At 45.0% G+C, this 22,354-nt stretch overlaps 1 protein-coding gene across 1 annotated transcript in view; it reads left to right on the top strand.

Moving 5' to 3' along the window:
• syne1b (spectrin repeat containing, nuclear envelope 1b) overlaps positions 1 to 22,354 on the top strand; it is a 118,924-nt gene that overhangs the window by 6,181 nt on the left and 90,389 nt on the right. Inside the window, 30 exon segments of the mRNA XM_046308716.1 lie at positions 10 to 177; positions 404 to 562; positions 856 to 1,020; positions 1,280 to 1,414; positions 1,648 to 1,806; positions 2,108 to 2,316; positions 3,135 to 3,243; positions 3,481 to 3,645; positions 5,023 to 5,190; positions 5,525 to 5,701; positions 6,766 to 6,906; positions 7,137 to 7,297; positions 8,624 to 8,774; positions 9,041 to 9,171; positions 10,263 to 10,359; positions 10,772 to 10,870; positions 11,723 to 11,910; positions 16,893 to 17,016; positions 17,233 to 17,399; positions 17,659 to 17,812; positions 17,947 to 18,150; positions 18,480 to 18,651; positions 18,787 to 19,045; positions 19,645 to 19,824; positions 20,023 to 20,173; positions 20,344 to 20,502; positions 20,925 to 21,107; positions 21,339 to 21,440; positions 21,693 to 21,896; positions 22,138 to 22,345. Coding sequence (XP_046164672.1) covers positions 10 to 177; positions 404 to 562; positions 856 to 1,020; positions 1,280 to 1,414; positions 1,648 to 1,806; positions 2,108 to 2,316; positions 3,135 to 3,243; positions 3,481 to 3,645; positions 5,023 to 5,190; positions 5,525 to 5,701; positions 6,766 to 6,906; positions 7,137 to 7,297; positions 8,624 to 8,774; positions 9,041 to 9,171; positions 10,263 to 10,359; positions 10,772 to 10,870; positions 11,723 to 11,910; positions 16,893 to 17,016; positions 17,233 to 17,399; positions 17,659 to 17,812; positions 17,947 to 18,150; positions 18,480 to 18,651; positions 18,787 to 19,045; positions 19,645 to 19,824; positions 20,023 to 20,173; positions 20,344 to 20,502; positions 20,925 to 21,107; positions 21,339 to 21,440; positions 21,693 to 21,896; positions 22,138 to 22,345 — 4,849 coding nt within the window.

Genomic DNA, 22,354 nt, shown 5'->3' with positions numbered 1-22,354 from the left:
TTCCACCAGATAAGGGAGAGGTGTCTGCCGCTGCTGCGGGAGGCCCAGTCACTGCTTCCCCCTCTGGAGGAGATGGAGAAGAACATCACAGGGTTCTACCAGGCTCTGGAGAAGGCTAGCCACATCACCTGCTCCAGGGACTCAGAGGCCCCTGGGGACTTCAAACAGAAATGCCAAGTGAGATCAGGAGGGTCAGGGGTTGAACAGAATGAGTGATGAAACGTGAGGGATTAGGTTTTGGTTACCGTTCAAACTGTTAGACCGACTTTCTACATAAAAAAAAACATAATTCTACTTAATCGCCTAATTAGTTAACATGAACAAATTGCTTAATTGACCCATTTATGTTATTACTAGTAACCCAAAGTCTCTAAACTCTACTATCCTGGTTCTGCCTCTCCAGGAGCTGGTGACATTCACCCAGAGCTGTAAGAAGTGTCTGACAGTGATTGAGAAGAACCATCAGGGCATCCAGAGAACCCTGGACAGCAGTAAGACCCTACAGCACATGGACATGGCCCTGCTGCAGAAGAGAGTTGTTGACCTGCAGGCATCCTCACAGGTATTAGACATGACTATACATGGCACTGCAGGCTTCCCGGTTAGGTTAGGGCTGTGTGTAATTTTGGAAATGACTGAATAAACATAATCGATCTTGATCAATCAATCAATCATGGGGTTTTGACAGAGGAAACGTATGTAGCGCACTGTGTAATGTGAGGGAGAGTGCGTCTGAATGACGTAGCCGTGCTATACAGCATGTTCAACTCAATTCAATATAACTTTGCTGTCCCTGAAGGACATGATGGTGATGATGAGACTGCTTGTGAGTATGTCTGTATTTGTGTGTCACAGGCCATGATCAAGGAGTCCACTGACTGGAGGAAACACATGGAGGCCAACAGCAGCTTAATGAAGAGGTTTGATGAGTCCCGTGTCGAGCTGGAGAAGGTGCTCAAGGTGGCTCAGGCCTCTCTGACAGAGAGAGGCCACCCAGAAGACCTGCTCAGAAAACACACAGTAAGACAAGAGCTTGCTCATGGATAGGACCAGGGTTTTAGATGTTGTTTGATCTGGACTTAGCCTGGTCCCAGATCTGTTTGTGTGACATTGCCAACTCTTACTTTTAATGTTTGCCATGACAATGGCTGCACACTTGGCTGCACAGCACAAACAGATCTGGACCAGGCTAATCTTGACTAGGGAATCAGTAGATAAGGGGAGGAGAGGTAGGATCATAAGGAAAATCTCAGTGACAAATATTTGGCAATATTTGCAGGAGTTCTTTGGGCAGTTGGACCAGCGGGTCCTCAATGCGTTCCTGAAAGCGTGTGATGAGTTGACAGACATCCTGCCAGAGCAGGAGCAGCAGAGTCTGCAAGAGACAGTCAGGAAACTGCACAAACACTGGAAGGTTGGTGCCATGTTGACAGAAAGGACACATACTAGCTATCATAATCATTCAAAGTCTATCAAATTCCTCTTCAATGTCTAGTGCACTTCGTCAGTCCTGGATAGACCTTCATTGTATTGTATAGTATGTTCAGGTTAACAGTGAGACTGAAAGAGTCCCTCACTCTTTACTTCTTTCCCTCCCTCCCTCCCTCCCTCCCTCCCTCCCTCCCCCTCCCTCCCTCCCTCTCTCAGGATGTCCAGACAGAGGCGCCCTACCACCTGCTGCAACTGAAGGTAGAGGTGGAGGGAAGCAAGCTGATGGTCTCCCTTCAGGAGTGTCAGTCAGAGCTGACCAGGGAGAACAGACACCTGTCTGGCATGGGGAGCGAGAGGCTGGTCAAGGAACACAGGGTGAGACGGGTTGATGGCTGTGGTCTCCATCCTGATCTAATAGTGATCTCTATTCCACGGTGCAACTCAGTTTGCTTTGCCGAGATCACATGATCTGGCCCATATCAGGCAGTGAATGTGTGGGGACTGTCACTCTACCCTGTAGAATAAAATCTATCACAATCACAGTGCTGGTCCACAGTGCATATTTCAGAAATTGCATTTCATGATATAAGTTATTGTTTGATGATTGTCAATGTATTTGGCACTTGATGTCTCCCTGTGATAGAGTTTGTCACATTAACAATGTATCTTTCTGCAGGGCTTCTTCAGAGAGAAGGGTCCTCAGTCTCTGTGTGAGAAGAGACTACAGTTGATGGAGGAACTGTGTCAGAAGCTCCCGGACAGAGACCCAGCCCACCAGACTCTGGACAGCTCTAAGAAGGTCTACTCTGAACTCCGGGAGGAGATAGACAGCACCCATCACAAACTGATGCATCACCCTGATAAGTGGAAGGAGTTTAACACTAGGTAATAAGGCCTCACCAACGATGCTGATCCAAGACTGTCATGATGATGATTTGTATTTTCTTATTAATCATCATAACATATCATTTTGTTTTGTTTTTGTTTCAAGTCCAAGGACCTTTTCTGCCTTTTCGTAGTCACTCATTACTCACTATCAATATTTATGCACTGACTAATAACAAACCAGGGGCGTCAACTGGGTTTGGCAGAGTATGGCAGTTGCCATACCATAGCGTAGCTCAACACCAACAATTTAAAATAGGCTACTGAAATCATTCCAATCCTGATTAAAAGGGAAATGCAGTTTAGCTGGCTGGCTTAGCGGGTGGGATGTCTTTAGAGCGCGTCGAGGCATACGCTGTGAACAGAGCAACGTTTCTCTTAAAACAGTACAGAGGTGGAAGATGGCTGTAGATGGCTAGGTAACTGCTGTTTGACTTCACATGAAACTAAAAACTAGAAACTTTTTAATCCCGGCACTAAACTAGTGAGCAGCAGCTAATTGCTGTATGTTTGTCGAATGATAAATCCCCTAATATCGACTGAAGGGAATGAGGCTAGGTGATAGTGGCTGTAGTAAATGTTGCTTGTTTTCAAATGTTTAAATTGTGTAGAAATACATTAAATGAGCTTGAAAAATGTATTGGGTGGGGGGATCCCCCCTTCCTCAACTACCCCCACCCACCCTGTCACATTGCCCTACCCTAGGTTTAGCTGAAATGATGCCACTGTAACAAACCACTAATCTATTTACTATTTAAACCTAATGAAATATTGGGTAGATATACAGTATGATCATACTTTGCCCATCTTCATCCCAGGTTCTCTGAGCTGTCAGCCTGGCTATCGTCTAAAGAGAGCCAACTCAGACTGCTGAGGAAGCGAGCCAATGACCCCAGCAAGTACGGACAGGTCAAGTCCACCATTACAGTAAGTTGGAGTCTCCCTGTGTGTACGACAATGCATATACTTTATGTTTTAAAGACATCAGGGTCGTCGGGTTCATTAGGAACCAAACTGACAGAAATGGACTAAAACAGGGAGGGACTACCTGGGCTTTACTTTTCAAAATGTTTTTCAATGGTGTGCCCTACTCATTATGACCCTGTTGAGCTAAATACACTGTACAGAACAGTAACCGTTGACACCTTACTCTACCTTCTCCAGGAGCTGAGGAACGATGCAGAGCTGCAGGAGGGGAACCTGGGCTGGCTAAAATCCCGTCTGTCTGTGCTGATAGAGATCTCCTCTGAGACAGATGCACAGAGGCAGGCTGGGGCCCTGAATAAACTTTCCACCAACTTCAAGGGCCTCCTCTTCTATCTAACTGAGGTAAGAAAATTAAGCTTAGGAATGGCATTACATTACATAAGGTTTGTTCCACCTCAAAAAGCACAAAGAATAGGAGTTTTAACACCCAGTATCTCAGATTGTTTGTAGTATGTAGTTAGAAACATATTTTTTTTTAAAGGCTAATAACAGGAACAGCACCATCTAGTGGTCAGAACCTGGTGAAATCAGGATTTAGGATGGGACATAAACCTAACAACTTCAATGACTAATTTCTCTGATGGGAAAAAACATCACCAAATTCACTGAGAATAGATTGAAGAAGCAATACTCCAAGCCGCAGCTCCATACTACTTGCCAGACATAGAGAACTTATACTGTATACTGGCCTTTATGGTGGGATTGGCATGGGGGGTCCGTTGGTGGCTTTTGTCCATTTATTTTGAATTCCTCAAGTCTTACCCATTGTTAAAAAAAAAAAATCCAAATCAGATGTTAGGTACTATATTTGTTGAATAGTATATGAATCCTATGAATTAAAATGGCTAATTTAGGTGCATTCAATTAGATTCATTTCTCACACATCAAGTTATATTTAAACAAAATAATGTTGCATAAATGCTAGTCTTATGTATTTCTAACTAAATAAATGATTTCAGAACAATCTGTGATGTTGGGTGTCATGGCTTGCTGAAATGACATGGAAAGACCCATAACTTACTTAGTTCTCGTCGTTCCAGATACTGTAGGACATAGGGCTGCAACCATAGTCAGAATTGCATGTAGAACTCGATGGCTGCAACACTCTTCTGTTGCCGAAGGCTGTCTTTTGCAACAGTTTGTCCCATGAGAAACCTATCTCCTCCAGATTGACATTAGTGATCCTTATTACAGGTCCTAGCAGTGTCTATCTGGATCAATCCTGGAGCTGAATTATTCTATTAAATATAGTCTCTGTCGTATTGAAGAATAGTCGAATATAAATCAACATACTGTTAGCCAGGTAGTCAGCGCTGTAGCATAACCCTTGTCCGGGCCACACAGTCAGAACCACAGCATTATATTGCACCCACATTCCTGATACTCTCCCTCTGTGGTTTCATCATCGATCCACTACTATCACTACCTCAAGGTGATATGTTATCGATTGTTTGGGTCAGCTCGGGTTCCTTATCACTGAGTGAGGCTGTTTCGCTTTCCTCTGTGTTGTCTCCAAGTCTGTTTGACCAACTTCCATGGTCCTTATAGCAAGAGTTGTTGAATATATTTTCTTCTTTAGTTTGCTCCACTGTTCTTGCACCTTGGTTTGAATGCGAGGTATCTCAGTAATTTCTGGTGTCTAAGTCCTGCATTTGTTTTGTTTGGAAATGGGAATTCATTAAAAAAAGATATATATTCTCTTGTGTTTTGGTCTCCCAGTCTGAGAAGTTGGTCCTGGCGGTGGGGGACTGTGTGCAGTTCAGGGAGGAGGTGCGTGGTACGCTGGATGAGCTGGTGCAGGGTCAGCAGGAGGTACACCAGGAAGTGACCAGGATACTGGACTCTGAGACCGTCAGGGAGGCCCAGCAACTGCTCCAGGTTCACCAGGTAAGTCGGACTGGAGTGGAGCACCACTGGCCGTCTATGTTAGATGGATAACTGGCCGCTAATTGCTTCTGATTAGATTGAACTATTCTCAAAGGTTTATGCGATGTAAAATGATTGAGTTGGAGCAACAAACTTTGCCCTGGCTGTTGGAACTTTACATTGTATTCATGAAATAAAATGATGTTTTTTTTGTGGTTGTTGGAAATATCATTTTTCTTGTCATACTGAACAGTCGATGCATTCTTTTTTCAAACAGTAATACAGTATATGACATGTAAAGCATCTGCATGACATTCCAACACGTACACCTTGATTGTCTCTTGTCCGTGTGCAGCAACAGCTGAAGCGTCTGCGTATGAAGAGGAAGGATGTGCAGCAGCAGATCGCCAGGGGCCATCAGCTACAGGCTGAGGAGGGGCTGGGGGAGTCCTTACAGCAGGACCTACAGAGTCTGGAGACAACCCTCAGCAAGATGGACCACACCATGGACTCACAGGAGCAGGAGTTAGAGGTGACCTCTCTCACCAGAATGTACTGTCTGGGGTTATTGGAAATCCTCTTGCACAATGTTCCAGAGCCTTAGGGTCAGTTTCCTAGATACAGATTCATCTTAGTTCTGGACTAAAAAGCGTATTTAATTGAGATTGTCCATTAAAAGTGCTTCTTAGTCCAGGACTTTCTTTACCTGTGGTATTTTTCGCTGTGGATTAGAAACGACCTGTCTGCTCAAGATGTAACAATGCAGACCATATCAGGGTGTTAATAAGTGTGCTGAACGTCCCCATTTGTTCATCTGTGTATTACATGTATGTCCCTGTATGTCCCTGTCCCCAGGTGTCAGGGTGTCTGTGTATTGAATGTCTCTGTTTGTCTCCCAGGTGTCAGGGTGTCTGTGTATTGAATGGTTCTGTTTGTCCCCAGGTGTCAGGGTGTCTGTGTATTGAATGTCTCTGTTTGTCTCCCAGGTGTCAGGGTGTCTGTGTATTGAATGTCTCTGTTTGTCTCCCAGGTGTCAGGGTGTCTGTGTATTGAATGTCTCTGTTTGTCCCCAGGTGTCAGGGTGTCTGTGTATTGAATGTCTCTGTTTGTCCCCAGGTGTCAGGGTGTCTGTATTGAATGTCTCTGTTTGTCTCCCAAGGTGTCAGGGTGTCTGTGTATTGAATGTCTCTGTTTGTCCCCAGGTGTCAGGGTGTCTGTGTATTGAATGTCTCTGTTTATCCCCAGGTGTCAGGGTGTCTGTGTATTGAATGTCTCTGTTTGTCCCCAGGTGTCAGGGTGTCTGTGTATTGAATGTCTCTGTTTGTCTCCCAGGTGTCAGGGTGTCTGTGTATTGAATGTCTCTGTTTGTCTCCCAGGTGTCAGGGTGTCTGTGTATTGAATGTCTCTGTTTGTCTCCCAGGTGTCAGGGTGTCTGTGTATTGAATGTCTCTGTTTGTCTCCCAGGTGTCAGGGTGTCTGTGTATTGAATGTCTCTGTTTGTCTCCCAGGTGTCAGGGTGTCTGTGTATTGAATGTCTCTGTTTGTCTCCCAGATGTCAGGGTGTCTGTGTGTTGAATGTCTCTGTTTGTCTCCCAGGTGACCCTGTCTTCGTGGCAGGAGTTTGACAGTCAGCAGAGGGCAGTGCAGGAGTTTGTTACAAGGGCCCGCTCTGTCATGGACAGAGACCTCAACTTCAGCAGCCCAGAGAGCCTGGCTACTGATCTGGACCAGTCCAGGGTGAGGGAGAAGTACTTTTTGTGAACATTATAGTGTGGCATTTGACACTTTTGAAGGATAGTTGACAGTTGGCAGAGCTGTATCATGTCTTTACATTAAAGGTTTGCTATTCAGGCTACATGTTGCGATGTGAAATTAAGATTTTAAAACCTTTCAAGAATAATTCAACTTAGTCATATCGCAACGTGTCAGTCACATTCTGACTCTCACATTCTCCATTGTCATAACAGGTCCTTTTAAAGCAGAGTGACGCAGAAGCCTCCACGGTGAACACCTTGTTAAGGAAAGCAGCAGAGATCCAGCTCGGCCCAAAGAACAGCACCCTGCTACAGAAGCAAGCCCGCTCCCTCAGTGAACAACTGGACAAAGTGGAGGCTGGCCTCAAGAAAGAGTAATTACAACACTTCCTTGTCGAGGTTCTGATCTGGGCCTGTATTCGTAAACACTCTCATAGTAGGAGTGCTAATCTAGAATCAGTTTTGTCTTTTAGATAATAATGATTAATATTACATGGACAACATGACCCTAGATCAGCACTTCTACTCTGAGAGACTTTATGATTTTTTTCCCCTTTTATTTAACTAGGCAAGTCAGATTAGAACAAATTCTTATTTTCAATGACGGCCTAGGAACAGTGGGTTAACTGCCTGTTCAGGGGCAGAACGACAGAATTGTAACTTGTCAGCTCGGGGATATGAACTTGCAACCTTTCGGTTAGAAGTCCAACGCTCTAACCACTAGGCTACCCTGCATACGGGCCCTGAATTCTATTTGTTGTGTTGCCTACCTACACAGTTTTATTTTATTAGTGGTTTTCCCTCAAGATCCAAATTGAACCAGGTTGTCTCAGTCGCGACCCAACATTTGCATCATATTTTTATTCAATGGGAAAGAAAAGTATGCTATATTGACAGTAAATGTCAATAATTCCATATTTATTTTACCAGGTAAGTTGACTGAGAACACATTCTGATTTACAGCAACGACCTGGGGAATAGTTACAGGGGAGAGGAGGGGGATGAATGAGCCAATTGTAAACTGGGGATTATTAGGTGACCATGATGGTTTTAGGGCCAGATTGGGAATTTAGCCAGGACACCGGGGTTAACGCCCCTACGATAAGTGCCATGGGATCTTTAATGACCTCAGAGTCAGGAGACCTGTTTAACATCCCATCTGAAAGACGGCACCCTACACAGGGTAGTGTCCCCAATCACTGCCCTGGGGCATTGGGATATTTTAAAGAGTAAAGATCTTTAAAGATAAAGAGTGCCTCCTACTGTCCCTCCAACACCATCTGATCTCCCATCCAGGGACTGACCAGGACTGACCAGGACCAACCCTGCTTAGCTTCAGAAGCAAGCCAGCAGTGGTATGCAGGGTGGTATGCTCTGGCTTGCTGCTGGCTATTAATCATATTCTTAATGAAGAACATTGGTAAACTCACTGGTTTAAGAACACAAAATTAACAAAATATGCTTCTAATATGGTGATTGAAGAAAAATCTTTTCAGAGATTAAATGATTGTAAAATGTAGTTTCATTATAATTTCTACACACATTATACGTGTTCTTAGTCATTAAAGTTCAGACGGAGTGTTTTTTCATCCCAGCAAAAGAAAACATAAATAAAAAGTTTGACACCTGCGACCCATTCAAAACCTCCCGACCCACCAGCTGAGAATCACTGAGCTAAATGAATCGTTCTCCTTTTCAAGTGTCAAGGCTCTTGATGGGATGAAGACTCAGTGGGACCGGTTCGGGACAGAGTTTGAGGCCTTCTCCTCGTGGATCTCTGAGAAAGAGAAAGAGCTGGATGCTTTAAAGAGTTCCACTGCTCCACTTGGACAACAGATCAACACAGTAGAGGTACTGTCAGCAACCTCTGCATGTCATGTATGTTTCAGCACATTTTCCCGAGACGATATACACAACATGTTAATTGTTTCGAAGATTTTCCATCTTTGATCCAAATCAGGGACAGATCATTTCAACAGAGCACTCATAACTTAACTTGAATGACCCCATTCCAACAGTAAAACCTTTGTTATTGATCTGACATTTGAGAAAAGTGCTAATTAATCAACGTTAGCATTTAGTCCCCTAACAATCTTTATCCTCCACTCTCCTCCCAGGCGGTGGGTATGGAGCTGGGGGACAGGGTGGAGGTGTTCTCCCAGCTAGAGGCAGAATCCCAGGCTCTGGCCCAGTTTATCTCCTCTGGGGAGGCAGCCCGCGTCAAGGCCCGGCTCACCCAGATTGGCAGGTACTGATTTGTGGATTTTTTAACCTACCTTGGTTGAATGCACTGACTGTAAACATCTAAATGCGATGTAAATGGGCATTTATCTGGATAAGAGCATCTGCTAAATTACAGAAATGTCAATGTAATTTTTTTAAACAGAAATATTTGTTTCGTAAGCAGCAGCAGTCCATGACAGTACAGACGGGTGGCTTAGGTGTAATGGTGTGGGGAATGTTTTCCTGGAACATGTTACGTCCCTTGATACCAATTGAGCAACGTTTGAACGCCACACCTTGTACAATCCATTCCCCAAAGAATATAGGGCGGTTCTGAAGGCAAAGGGTGGTCCGACCTGGCACTACACTGAGTGTACAAAACAATAGTACATTCATAAAATTGAGTTGCACCCCTTTTGCTCATCAGAACATCGTCAATTCGTCGGGGCGTGGACTCTACAAGGTGTCGAAAGCGTTCCACAGGGATGCTGGCCCATGTTGACTTCAATGCTTCCCACAGTTGTGTCAAGTTGGCTGGATACCCTTTGGGTGGTGGACTATTCTTGATACACACTGGAAACTGTGAGCATGAAGAAACCCAGCAGCGTTGCAGTTCTTGTCACACTCATACCAGTGTGCCTGACACCTACTACCATACCCCGTTCAAAGGCACTTACATCTTTTGTCTTGCCCATTCACCCTCTGAATGGCACACATACACAATCCATGTCTCAATTGTCTAAAGGCTTCAAAATCCTTCTTTAACCTGTCTCCTCCCCTTCATCTACACTGATTGAAGTGGATTTAACAAGTGACATCAATAAGGGATCATAGCTTTCACCTGGATTCACCTGGTCAGTATATGTCATGGAAAGAGCAGATGTTACTAATGTTTTATACACTCAGTGTAGATGGCTATACCTAATATACTGGTCACTGAGTATATTTTGACATCTTGTTCTGGAACCTTTTACAAGCATTTCGCTACACCCGTGATAACATCTGCTAAACACGTGTATGTGACCAATAAAATGTTATTTCATTTGATTTGAACCTGTGTGTTTATCTTCTACGTTGTGCTACAAAAATTGCTGAGTATCATCTTTTCATCTTCAGGTACTGGGAGGAGCTGAGAGAGAGTGTAGACCAGTTAAATGGACAGCTACAGGAGAGCTCCTCCACACAGCACCGCTTCCACACCAGCCTTGAAGAGGTACGACTGACAGAAAGAGTCTTGGTTACTCGAGTAACCTCGGGAGAACGAGACATCACTGCTAGAATTACCACTAGCTACCTATATGTCACCTCTAGAATCAATAAAAATATCCCTTAAAAGGATACTTTGGGATTTTGGCATGGAGAGCTTTAATCTACTTCCCCAGAGTCAGATGAACTCGTGGATACCATTTTTATGCCTCTGTGTCCAGTGTGAAAGAAGTTAGAGCTAGTTTCGTGAGCCAATGCTAACTAGTGTTAGCTCAATGACTAGTAGTTTATGGGTATCTGCTGACTCTGGGGAAGTAGATAAAGGGCCTCATTGTCAAAATCCCGAAGTATCCCTTTAAAGGTGTTGGAGCAGATGATGTATGTCAAAGTCAATGATTGTCTGAATTATTTTTATAAAGACCCAAACAACTCTTGGTGATCTCCATGAGAAACTGGACCATCCTGTCACCTCCTGTACCTCCTCGTCAGAGACCTACAAAGGACTCCAGAACCACATGGTATGTCTTTCATTCACTCTCGTTTCATCATTACGATATACTGACTGTATCTTACTAACTACTTATTTAATTACTTACTTAGGTTAGTTCATTATCCTAATTTCATGTCAGACATAAAACCACAATTGGCTCCCTCTGCTGTTTCTTCTCCTTGGAGATAGACATTTTTAGCTTTAGAGTTGTACATTCAGATCATGTCCCTGGCACACTGCCACCTATGAGGTTCTGCCATTTGACTGACAATATTGTCTCGCTGTCTTTTCCCGAGTGTTGTCTTTGTAGCGCAATATGCAGTGCCTTGCGAAAGTATTCGGCCCCCTTGAACTTTGCGACCTTTTGCCACATTTCAGGCTTCAAACATAAAGATATAAAACTGTATTTTTTTGTGAAGAATCAACAACAAGTGGGACACAATCATGAAGTGGAACGACATTTATTGGATATTTCAAACTTTTTTAACAAATCAAAAACTGACAAATTGGGCGTGCAAAATTATTCAGCCCCCTTAAGTTAATACTTTGTAGCGCCACCTTTTGCTGCGATTACAGCTGTAAGTCGCTTGGGGTATGTCTCTATCAGTTTTGCACATCGAGAGACTGACATTTTTTCCCATTCCTCCTTGCAAAACAGCTCGAGCTCAGTGAGGTTGGATGGAGAGCATTTGTGAACAGCAGTTTTCAGTTCTTTCCACAGATTCTCGATTGGATTCAGGTCTGGACTTTGACTTGGCCATTTTAACACCTGGATATGTTCAAGGGGGCCGAATACTTTCGCAAGGCACTGTATAATATATGGTGTTGTTTTAGTAAAATGTTCTATTTCATTATGTGGTTTTTGCTTTTTATCCCCCAGGATGTGTGCCAGAGCTTGGAGAGGCTGAAGGCAGCCTTCTTGTCCCTGTCTGCTGGGGCACGTAGACTCAGTGACAGGGAGCAGGCTGAGAGGGCCGTGGCAGCTCTACAGATCAGCTATGACCAGAGTCTACGGCAGGCCAAGGACAAACAGAACACACTGGAGAAACTGCTGTCTCTATGGCAAAAGTAGGAAGGCTGGGCTGGAGGGAGACATTTTGGGCAGGTTTTCCAGACACAGATTATGCATAGTCCTCAATTAAAGCATCTAAAGAACCTCCATTGAAAGTGCTTTTTAGTCCAAAACTAGGCTTAGTATGAATCTGGGAAACTGGGGTTTTAGCTCTGAAACACTAGTTTTTGTACATTTATTAATTAACTTCTTATGGCTCCGTTAACAGAGACAATATGACAACAGCCAATGAAAGTGCAGGGCGCCAAATTCAAACAACAAAAATCTCATAATTAAAATTCCTCAAACATACAAGTATTTTACACCATTTTAAAGATAAACTTGTTGTTAATCCCACCACAGTGTCCGATTTCAAAAAGGCTTTATGATGAAAGCACACCAAATGATTATGTTAGGTCAGTACCTAGTCACAGAAAAACACAGCCATTTTCTTAATCAGATGACACTCATAGGACTTCATGTTACACAATACATTTATGTTTTGTTCGATAAAGTTCATATTTATATACAAAAATCTCAGTTTACATTGGCACGTTATGTTCACTAATGTTTTGCTTCCAAAACATCCGGTGATTTTGCAGAGAGCCACATCAATTTACAGAAATTCTCATCATAAATGTTGATGAAAAAAAGTGTTATGCATGGAACTCTAGATAAACTTCAAAAGCTTTTCCGAAAAAACACACCATGCAATAATCTGAGTACGGCGCGCAGACACAAAAAAAAGCCGTACAGATACCCGCCATGTTGTGGAGTCAGTAAAAGTCAGAAATAGTGTTATAAATATTCACTTACCTTTGATGATCTTCATCAGAATGCACTCCCAGGAATTTCCGTTCAACAAGTCCATAATTTATCCCCAAATACCTCCTTTTTGTTCACGCCTTGAGTTCACAAATCCAAATTCACAACGCGCAGGCCAGACGAAAAGTAAAAGAATTCCATTACAGTTCGTAGAAACATGTCAAACGATGTATAGAATCAATCTTTAGGATGTTTTTAACATAAATCTTCAATAATGTTTCAGTGCTTTCATCTCTAGGAGACAGAATGCGTCTCCTTTCTGAGCGGTATGATGGCTGCGTGGTCCCATGGTGTTTATACTTGCGTACTATTGTTTATACAGATGAACGTGGTACCTTCAGGCGTTCGTAAATTGCTCCCAAAGATGAACCAGACTTGTGGAGGTCCACAATTTTTTTTCTGAGGTCTTGGCTGATTTCTTTTGATTTTCCCATGATGTCAAGCAAAGAGGCACTGAGTTTGAAGGTAGGCCTTCAATTGACTCAAATTATGTCAATTAGCCAAGCTGTTTAAAGGCACAGTCAACTTAGTGGATGTAAACTTCAGACCCACTGGAATTGTGATACAGTGAATTATGTGAAATAATCTGTCTGTAACAATTGTTGGAAAAATTACTTGTGTCATGCACAAAGTAGATGTCCTAACCGACTTGCCAAAACTGTAGTTTGTGAACAAGACATTTGTGGAGTGGTTGAAAAACGAGTTTTAATGACTCCAAACAAAGTGTATGTAAACTTCCGACTGACCCTGTTTCGATACAGGTGCATGATAATGGTCCATTCTAAATCAAAACAAATTTCACACATATAAGACAATAATTAATCAAGAATTATCTGATGGTTGACAATATTAGCCTATCACTTATATATTATCACTTGTGAATGATGCCCAGCATAAGAAACAATACCTTTTTTCACTTATTTTTCTAATCATAGTCATGTAGCCTAGCCCATAGGCCTATATGTTTTAATAAGGTTCTTAAAACTTCTTAAAATTAAGCACATTAATCCGCTTTACAAGGAGTGTAGAGCCCAAGTGGCATACATAAGCAGCACGTGAGTTTCAAGTTTGGGGAGGATAATTTCACCATTAGAAAATGCATCTTTTTAATCAAAACATTACATGCATAATTGCATTTGCTGCATTTGCGGCCTACTCATATTGTTGGCTGAAGAGAAGCAAATGGGGACAGTTCTTCCAATATATTCAATATGCACCTCGTAATTGGATAAGGGCTTGTGTAGTTGCATCCCCAATGTGTCTGTCTTCACTTGTAGCCTGTGAGAAAGATCCGATCACATGATGGAGCCTGAAGCACTCAGGGAGAAGAGCACAGCGGCCACTGGCCGCAAAATAAATTTTAAAAATGTAGGATGCTTTATGGCCACACAAAGGGGATGCCGCCGTGAAATAATAGGCATTATCAAGTGCTTGTCAAATTGTGAATGAGTGACTGATTTAGTGTGTATAGCCTGTGCAAAAAAACAAAGCAGAGTTCATGCCTTTCAAGCAACCTTTTTCAAATCATCATTAGTCGCATCATGCAGCCTTACAATGTTTTAAAAATCAAAACATATAGCCCAACGTTTGTTGAACAACTAAAGATTCTAAATTAAGCATATAGCAATACTTATTTGTTTGTTAACCGCTGAACACGTGAACTCTACTCGCGGATCCAGCATCGGTGGTGGCTCTGGTGCGGGACTTTGCCCCTGCCCAGACCACAGGTCTGGCCATGGAGCCGGGTAGAACTCCGTGCCCTGACTGGGCCTCAGTGCAGAGGAGGGACCCGGCTATGGAGCTCAGTTGAACGCCGTGCCTCGACTGGGCACCGGTGCCGAGGGAGGCTCCTACCATGGAGCGGGACTGGACGCCATGCCTGGACTGGACATCGGCGCAGAGGAAGGCTCCGGTCTTGGAGCGGGACTGGACACCGTGCCTGGACTGGACATTGCTGCCGAAAAAGAAGGCTCCAGCCATGGAGCGGGACTGGACGCCGAGCCTGGACTGGGCACCGGCGCAGAAGATGGCTCTGGCCATGGAGCAGGACTGGACGCCGTGCCTGGAAGCTCCGGACCATTGACCCTCGCTGCAGGTTCCCGGACCGTTGACCCTCGCTGTAGGTTCCGGACCGTTGACCGCCGCAGGAGGTTCCGGACCGTGATCCGTCACAAGAGGTTCCGGACCGTGAACAGTCGCCAGATGCTCTGGACTGGGAACCGTCGCTGGAAGCTCTGGACTGGGGGCCGTCGCAGGAAGCTATTTGACTAGGGATCATCTCCGGAAGCTCTGGACTGGGGACCGTCACCGGAAGCTCTGGACTGGGGATCGTCGCCAGAAGCTCTGGACTGGGGACCGTCGCCGGAAGCTCTGGACTGTGAACCTTCGCCGGAAGCCTGGTGCGTGTCACCAGTCCGGTGCCACCTGTGCCGGCTCCACGCACCAGGCTTCCGGCGAGCGTGAGGGCGAGGAGCAGGGACAGGACGCACCGGACTGTGAAGGCGTACTTGAGGCCTAGTGCGTGATTCCGGCACAGGTGGCACCGGACTGGTGACATGCACTTCAGGGCGAGTGCGAGGAGCAGGCACAGGACATACCGGACTGGGGAGGCGCACTGGATGCCTAATGCGTGGAGTTGGCACAGTTGGTCCGGGCTGGAGAGGTGCACTGGAGGCCTAGTGCATGGAGCCGGCACAGGTGGTACCAGACTGGTGACACACAGGTGGTACCGGAATGGAAAGGTGCACTGGAGGGCTAGTGCGTGGAGCCGGCACAGGTGGTACCGGACTGGAGAGGTGTACTGGAGGCCTAGTGCGTGGAGCCGGCACAGGACGTACTGGGCTGTGGAGGCGTACTGGAGGTCTGGTGCATAGAGCTAGCAGAAATTGTTCCTGACAGATGACACACTCCGCACGGCGAGTGCGGGGATCTGGCACAGGACGTACTGGGCTGTGAAGGCATACTGGAGACTTGGTGCGTAGAGCCGGCACACATGGTACCGGACAGATGACACGCTCCTCAAGGCGAGTGCGGAGAGCTGGCACAGGACGTACTGAGCTGTGGAGGCGTACTGGAGACCTGGTGCGTGGAGCCGTTTTTATCAGACTGCTAGCAAGCTCCTCAGGATGAGTACAGAGAGCTGACTCAGGTGGCAGCAAACTGATGACACGCTCCTTAGGGCGAATGTTGTGCATCATACACCAACACAACAACTCTCTCATTTCTCTCTTCTCCAATTTCTCCATTAACTCACTGACAGTCTCTGATACCCAGGACACCTTCTCCTCCTGGCACGCTGCTTGGTCCTGATGTGGTGGGATCTTCTGTCACGATTGTCGAAATAACATTCGGACCAAGGTGCAGTGTGATATGGGTTCCACATCTTTTTATTAGTGAAACGCAAAAAAACAATAAAGAGCAAACCACACGTGAAGCGATGGAGTGCTCACAGGCAACTACACATACACAAGATCCCACAAAGAAACAGTGGGGAAATGGCTGCCTAAATATGATCCCCTATCAGAGACAACGCTAAACAGCTGTCTCTGATTGGGAACCATACCAGGCCAACATAGAAATAAAACAACCAAGATTACCCACCCTAGTCACACCCCGACCTAACCAAAATAGAGAATTAAAAGGCTCTCTATCGTCAGGGTGTGACAATGAGTGGCTTGTGGAAGCCAGGAGATGCTCAATGTGTTAATTAATGGTCCATTACCGTGAGACCGACAGTTATTTGTTTGACAATCACCGACTGACAAAACTTAATGACCGCCATAGCCCTAGGTTGGAATAATACTAGGAAATTGTGAAAATTATGATAATGCACTTTTAGTGTAAGCGCTGTTTGAAGAGACTGCCTGAAATGTCATCCTGTTTTGGTGGGATTGAATTTTGGTACATTTGTTAGACCAATAAGAAAGAGTTCCAAACCTCTCTGCCAATAACAGCTAGTTTTCAGTTTTCCCCTCCCACCTCAGACCAATCTCAGACAGCCCTAGCAAAATGTTGCTTGAGAAATTGATCTTTGCTAAGAAGCTTTTTTTGTTTCTTTTTGAACATTTTAATTGAAAACAATCACGGTAGGGCACTTAATTGTTACCCAGAAATGATTTGATATTGAGATAAAAATGTCTGATTTGGATCTTTAAACTTGGATACTTTGTTTCAGGTATGAGAAGGATCGTTCGAGCTTTGTATCCTGCTTGGAGAGATGTGAGTCTACATCCAAATCTGAGAGCCATTGCCTGCCTGCAGATAAAACAAAGCTACAGAGTGAGCTGCAAGACTTGCAGGTACTGTAAATTCATCCATTTTGAATTTTTGTTCCTGGACTGATCCTGCACACGATTCCATATGTAATTAGGGCCAGTTTCCGAGACAGATTAAGCCTGAAGATTCTCCATTAAAGGTGTTTATTGGTCCAGAACTAGATTTAATCTCTGTATGGGAAATAATTTTGTTGAAAGGCTTGCTGGAGTAGATGCTCAACAAAAGCTTGTCTTCTGTAGGATTTGCAGTATGAGGTGGTGTCGCTGGAGCCCCTCCATACTGGCCTGGTGAACTTAGGAACATCTCTGTACCCCACTGCTCCAGTGGAGCGGGCAAGAGAGCTTAGAGAGGACCTGGAGCAGCTGAAGAAGAGATGGAGCTCCCAGAATGAACTCATCCCTCACAGGTCAGTCAGAAGATGGTGTGTTTGTCGCTCGGTTCAGCAGTAACACATTGATTCAATCAGGCTGCCTCCAAAATGGCACCCTATTCACTATACTATGTAGTGCACTACTGACTACAGACTGTCATTGTTGGCAGATGGATCCTGTACATCTTCCTAATCAAGTCTGTTTTGTCACATCACATTTCCAACATAATTAGGTCTTACTACTACTGCACAGCACACAGTTGATAGATGTGTCTGTTATTTGCATACTGTACAGAATCCAGGAGCTCCAGAGCCACCTGTCCCAGGTGGAGCAGTTTGACCAGGCCCTGCATACGTTTTCTCAGTGGAGTGAGACGCTCCTTTCCAACCTACACTCAGCTTCCCAGGTCAACATCACAGACCTGCAGCCTGCTGTGGCCCAAGTCAAGGTACGAACTACGGTCAACTGGTCAATAATGTTTTTTGTTTGTTTGTCTGTTATACTGTAAGATATCTGTAATATCAGTGTTATATATGACATCTCCTCTTCCTACTCCTCTGCATCCTATATGGTCTTCTGTAGGAGACTCTGGCTGCACTTCAGAAGCAGAGCGGTGTGAGGGAGAGCCTGGTGCTTCAGACAGAGGGTCTGTGTGCCTCGTGTGATCCCCAAGATGCTCAGCTCCTCCAGGGGAGACAGGGGAGCTGCCTACAGCCCTACCTGGAGGCCCAGCAGCTGGCTGAAGTCCGTCTGGACTGCTTGGAGAAGCTAGAGGCCTTGCTGGAGGTAAGATATAGGCTGAATAGGGGGGCATAGGTCCTACAACATGACCAGACAACATGTTAAGGTAAGCTTTGGCTGGCTAGCTTGCCGTAGTCCTGCGTCCTTTCTTGGTCATCATTTCCGAGTACCCAGATGTTGCTGAAACCTGTTTAAGTAAACATTCAATAAGTAGGAATATGGTTAGGTTTAGGGGTAAGGTTAGGGTCAGGTTTAAGGTAGAGGTAAGGTTTGGGATAGTCATTCAAAAGTTGTTAAATAGAGTGTAAGGGGTTAACATGTAGAGTGTAAGGAGTTAAAAAAACACAGCCTGTCTTATGCCTCCCTTCCTACAGACCCACGGTGCAGCTGCAGGGGTACTACGAGGCCTGAGGCAAACGGTGGAGAGCGCAGGGAGCTGGGACCGGGGTCGGGTGGAAGAGCTGCAGCGAGAACTGGAGGCCATCGTCCCAGACATCAGCAGACTGGAGAACCTGGCAGCCAGCTTGGACAGCAGCCTCTGTAAAGGTATTTTTATGATTGATTTAATTTCCTATTATTTATTTGATGTATTTGTTCCTCTGAATTGTATTGCTACCCTGCACTTTGTATCGCTACATTGTACGACGTGTTGTACAAATAAAGTTTTGATTTGATTTGAAGGCCACCTACACGTGGTGAGCAGCACTGCAGAGGGAGGCACCCGGACGTCGTGCCGGGTGCTGGCTGATGGTCTCAGCGGAGAGCTAGACATGGTGAGGAACCTGGTGGGAACCAAGCAAAGTGAGGCAGAGGCTTTGGGAGCGCTGTGGAGCTCCTTCAGGCAGAGGAAGGAGCAGCTGCTGAAGAGTGTGGAGGACATCGAGGAGAAGGCGGACCACCAGAGCCTCAGAGAACCCAGCCCACTTGCCCTGCAGCAGAGGTAGCTACAGTTTAATGCTAGTGTCACAAAGAGCAGAATTCAAACATGAAATTGAACACGTTTAACCTGGAAGACGGTGTACATCATGCATTGATGTCAATGGTTATGCAACTGGATCTCAAGTTAGGTTTTGGGCCATACCCTGCTACTCTCTATCTCTTCGATACTCTCTAATGCAGGGATCATCAACTGGATTTAGCCGCGGGTCGTTTTATTTCTTGAGCGGATCGTCATGGGGCCGGAACATAATTAGGAACATAATTCCTAATTCCTAATAAATTTAGCAAATTGATAAGAATCCCAAACAGACATATTCGTTGACTAAACCATAATATTTTCAAACCTTGCTTACATTGTATAAGATCACATACAGTAGTATATCCCCTCTATTATGAGTGGGAATAGTTTGGAACAGATTCCCAAAATTAAAATCACTTGGAGCTGATTTGCTTATTTTTTCATTGGAAACTTGGGGGGCCAAATCAAATCACGGGCCAAATTCAGGAACCCAGTTGGGGAACCCTTCTCTAATGTGTGAGTTGTGAATAGCTGACTGTAAATGAGTCCCTCCTTCTTCTCTCATTCTCTGTGGTATCCAGGCTGCGGTTCTTCAACCAGCTGGAGGATGAGCTCCAGTCTCACCAACACGAGGAGCAGTGGCTTAGGGACAAGGGCCAGCAGCTAGCCCAGAGAGATGCAGAGCTGGCTGGGGAGGTTCTCCGAGAAATCAGCCTCCTGGAAACCACCTGGGAGGACACCAAGAGACTCATCACTGACAGGTGCGTAGGTCTCTGTCATCTGCATAACATAGAATAAAGACCAAACTATCACAAAGCCTCTAAACTAATCAGGGACATATAATTATCAGATCCTTTAAGAATGGGAAAACTTAGCAAAACTGTAGCTCATCCAAGAGACCATATGAAACTCACTCACCCAAATGAATCCTATAGTAAGAGTTGTACGGTTGTTGGCAGACAGGAGCAGTGCAGTCTTCTGGTGGAGCTGATGAGAGAGTACCAGAGCTTGAAGACATCCATAACAACCATCACAGAGAACACTGAGGCTGTGGCTGACATAGGTTCTGCTCTGAAGGACCATGAGGAGACCAAGAGAGCGCTGTCTAAGGTTAGGATAATGACATTCATCTCAGTTCTCATATAAACTTGTGTTAAACATTAGTACACTGTTACCAGCTAGTATCTTGTTAATACTACTATATTGCTACAGTGAACTTCAAAATAAAAGTTTTTTGTTGCTCTTCGTTCTCACTGTTTTCCCATTCTTCACCTGTGCAGCATGAAGCAGCGAAGGCGGAGACGTCAGCCAGGCAGAGTGAGCTCGACCAATTTTCCAGTAAAGGGAAGCAGCTGTTGAGTGAGCTGAAGAAGGTCTCAGACTGTGAGACCCAGCTAATGAGGAAGGACATGGAGACACTGGTGGACCAGTGGCTCGATGTAAGTCTACATTGCCAGCCTTGCCATGAGGAGTTTAGGTCATCCACTATTGGTGTGTTGTTGCTGTGCTCTATGTTGATTGTTAAATGTTGTTTTTATGCACCTGCATGCCAGCCTACATCATTGCCCCTTGTGGGATATTCAGTATTTTGAATTGAATAAAAAACAAGAGGTACAATAGTGATACAGTCCGTTGGAGTCTTGAATTGACCTTTTTAATCTGACCGTGAGGAGCATAGGTGATCCCCAAATGTTCTCCACAGCACTCTGTTTTGGGACAGTTTCTCAAGTTCCCTCAAGTTCCTTCCATGAGTATTTCAGTTTGTCCATCTCTGTTTGTGCAGGTCCTCTTCAGGTGTTCCTTGGTCTTCCGTGATTTATTTTGCCCCACAATTTTGGGAATTTGTCCCTTTACATTACAGGTGTCGGAGAGGGTTGAAGACAACATTGAACATCTGATCCAGAGCTTGGCGTTATGGGACGATGTACGCCAAATCAGCGAGGAGATCGAGGGATGGACAACCAACTCTGTGATGGAACTCAGTGAGAGCCTGAACAACCTCAACGACAGCCAGCGGATGGAGACCAAACTCTCTGCATTACAGGTATGATGCATTGAGACACACCAGACACAGATATACAGTAAGATGTTCCTTCTATACTACCCTTCAAAACGGGAGAATGGTGGAGCTAAAGTTGTCTGCTAAATGATTCTGTCATTTTTCAGATACTGCATCCCAAATCCACGAATCATTCAACCCTTTCATTTCTGCCAATCCCAAATGCTCAAACATATAGATTAAATCAATTTTTCAATTTTCTTCCCTTATGTATAGGTGGAGATGGGAAAAAACGAGCACAAGCTTGTAAACCTGCAAGGGAAAGTGTCAGAACTGAAGCATCTCAGCCGTAGCCAGGAAACTCCATCCAAACTACAGGTGTTGCTCATTATTATTTTGAAGCCCAGACGTCAGACATCTATATCTTTTGAAAATCTTGTTTGAAGTTATGTATGTTGAAGCAACTAACTAACTGACACATTAACTGACACATTCTGAGTTTCCTAAAACCTTTGAAGAACTGAATGAATGAACAATAGTGCTACGAACATTTTGGGAAACTCGTGCTCAGTCGGTTTGCCCCATACAACTTCAGAAGGGAGCTAAAGATCTTCTGTATGTTTCTATCAGGTGCTGGAAGCAGACTTGAGGAAGAAGATGAGCCAGGTGCAGAAGCTGTGTGAGCAGGCCAGGGGAAACCTCCGGGACTTCAGCTCCCAGAGGAAGCAGCTAGAGGACTACATTACTCAGATGTCTGATTGGCTTAAGAGCATGGAGCGATCCCTGACGAGCTCACCGATTGGCTCTGACCCAGAGGACATCTGCAGAGTCAAGGTGGGTAGATGTTGAATTGAAACAGCTTTTACCTGAGAACGTACTTGACTCAGTCCACTTGGCCCTCTTGTGATCATAGGGAATCCACCACGGCTCTCCACTTCACTATTTTCTGTGCAAGGCCTTTACCTCTTTCCAGGAATTCCTGACTAAGTTATTTTTCTGAGCGCTCACACGTGTTATTCTGTATATTATTATTGCTGTAGGTGTGGAACTCATATGTGTGTGAATTGCATGACAGGACCTCCAGAAGGACCTTCAGAACCAGCAAGGCAGCATAGATTCTACCAGGGAGAGCCTGAACACTCTGTGTCGGAAGTACCCTTCTGAGGAGCTGGCTGGGCTGGGCAGTGCCCTCACTGACCTCATCAAGAGCTACGAGTTTGTCAACCAGCTCTCCTCCAGGACCCTGGCGTCCCTGCAGCACGGCCTGCAAAAACACTTCAATGGTGAGAAGG

Source organism: Oncorhynchus gorbuscha, linkage group LG17 (genome assembly GCF_021184085.1).
Source record: "Oncorhynchus gorbuscha isolate QuinsamMale2020 ecotype Even-year linkage group LG17, OgorEven_v1.0, whole genome shotgun sequence".
Taxonomy (NCBI): domain Eukaryota; kingdom Metazoa; phylum Chordata; class Actinopteri; order Salmoniformes; family Salmonidae; genus Oncorhynchus; species Oncorhynchus gorbuscha.
This window is presented reverse-complemented; position numbering and strand designations above follow the sequence as displayed.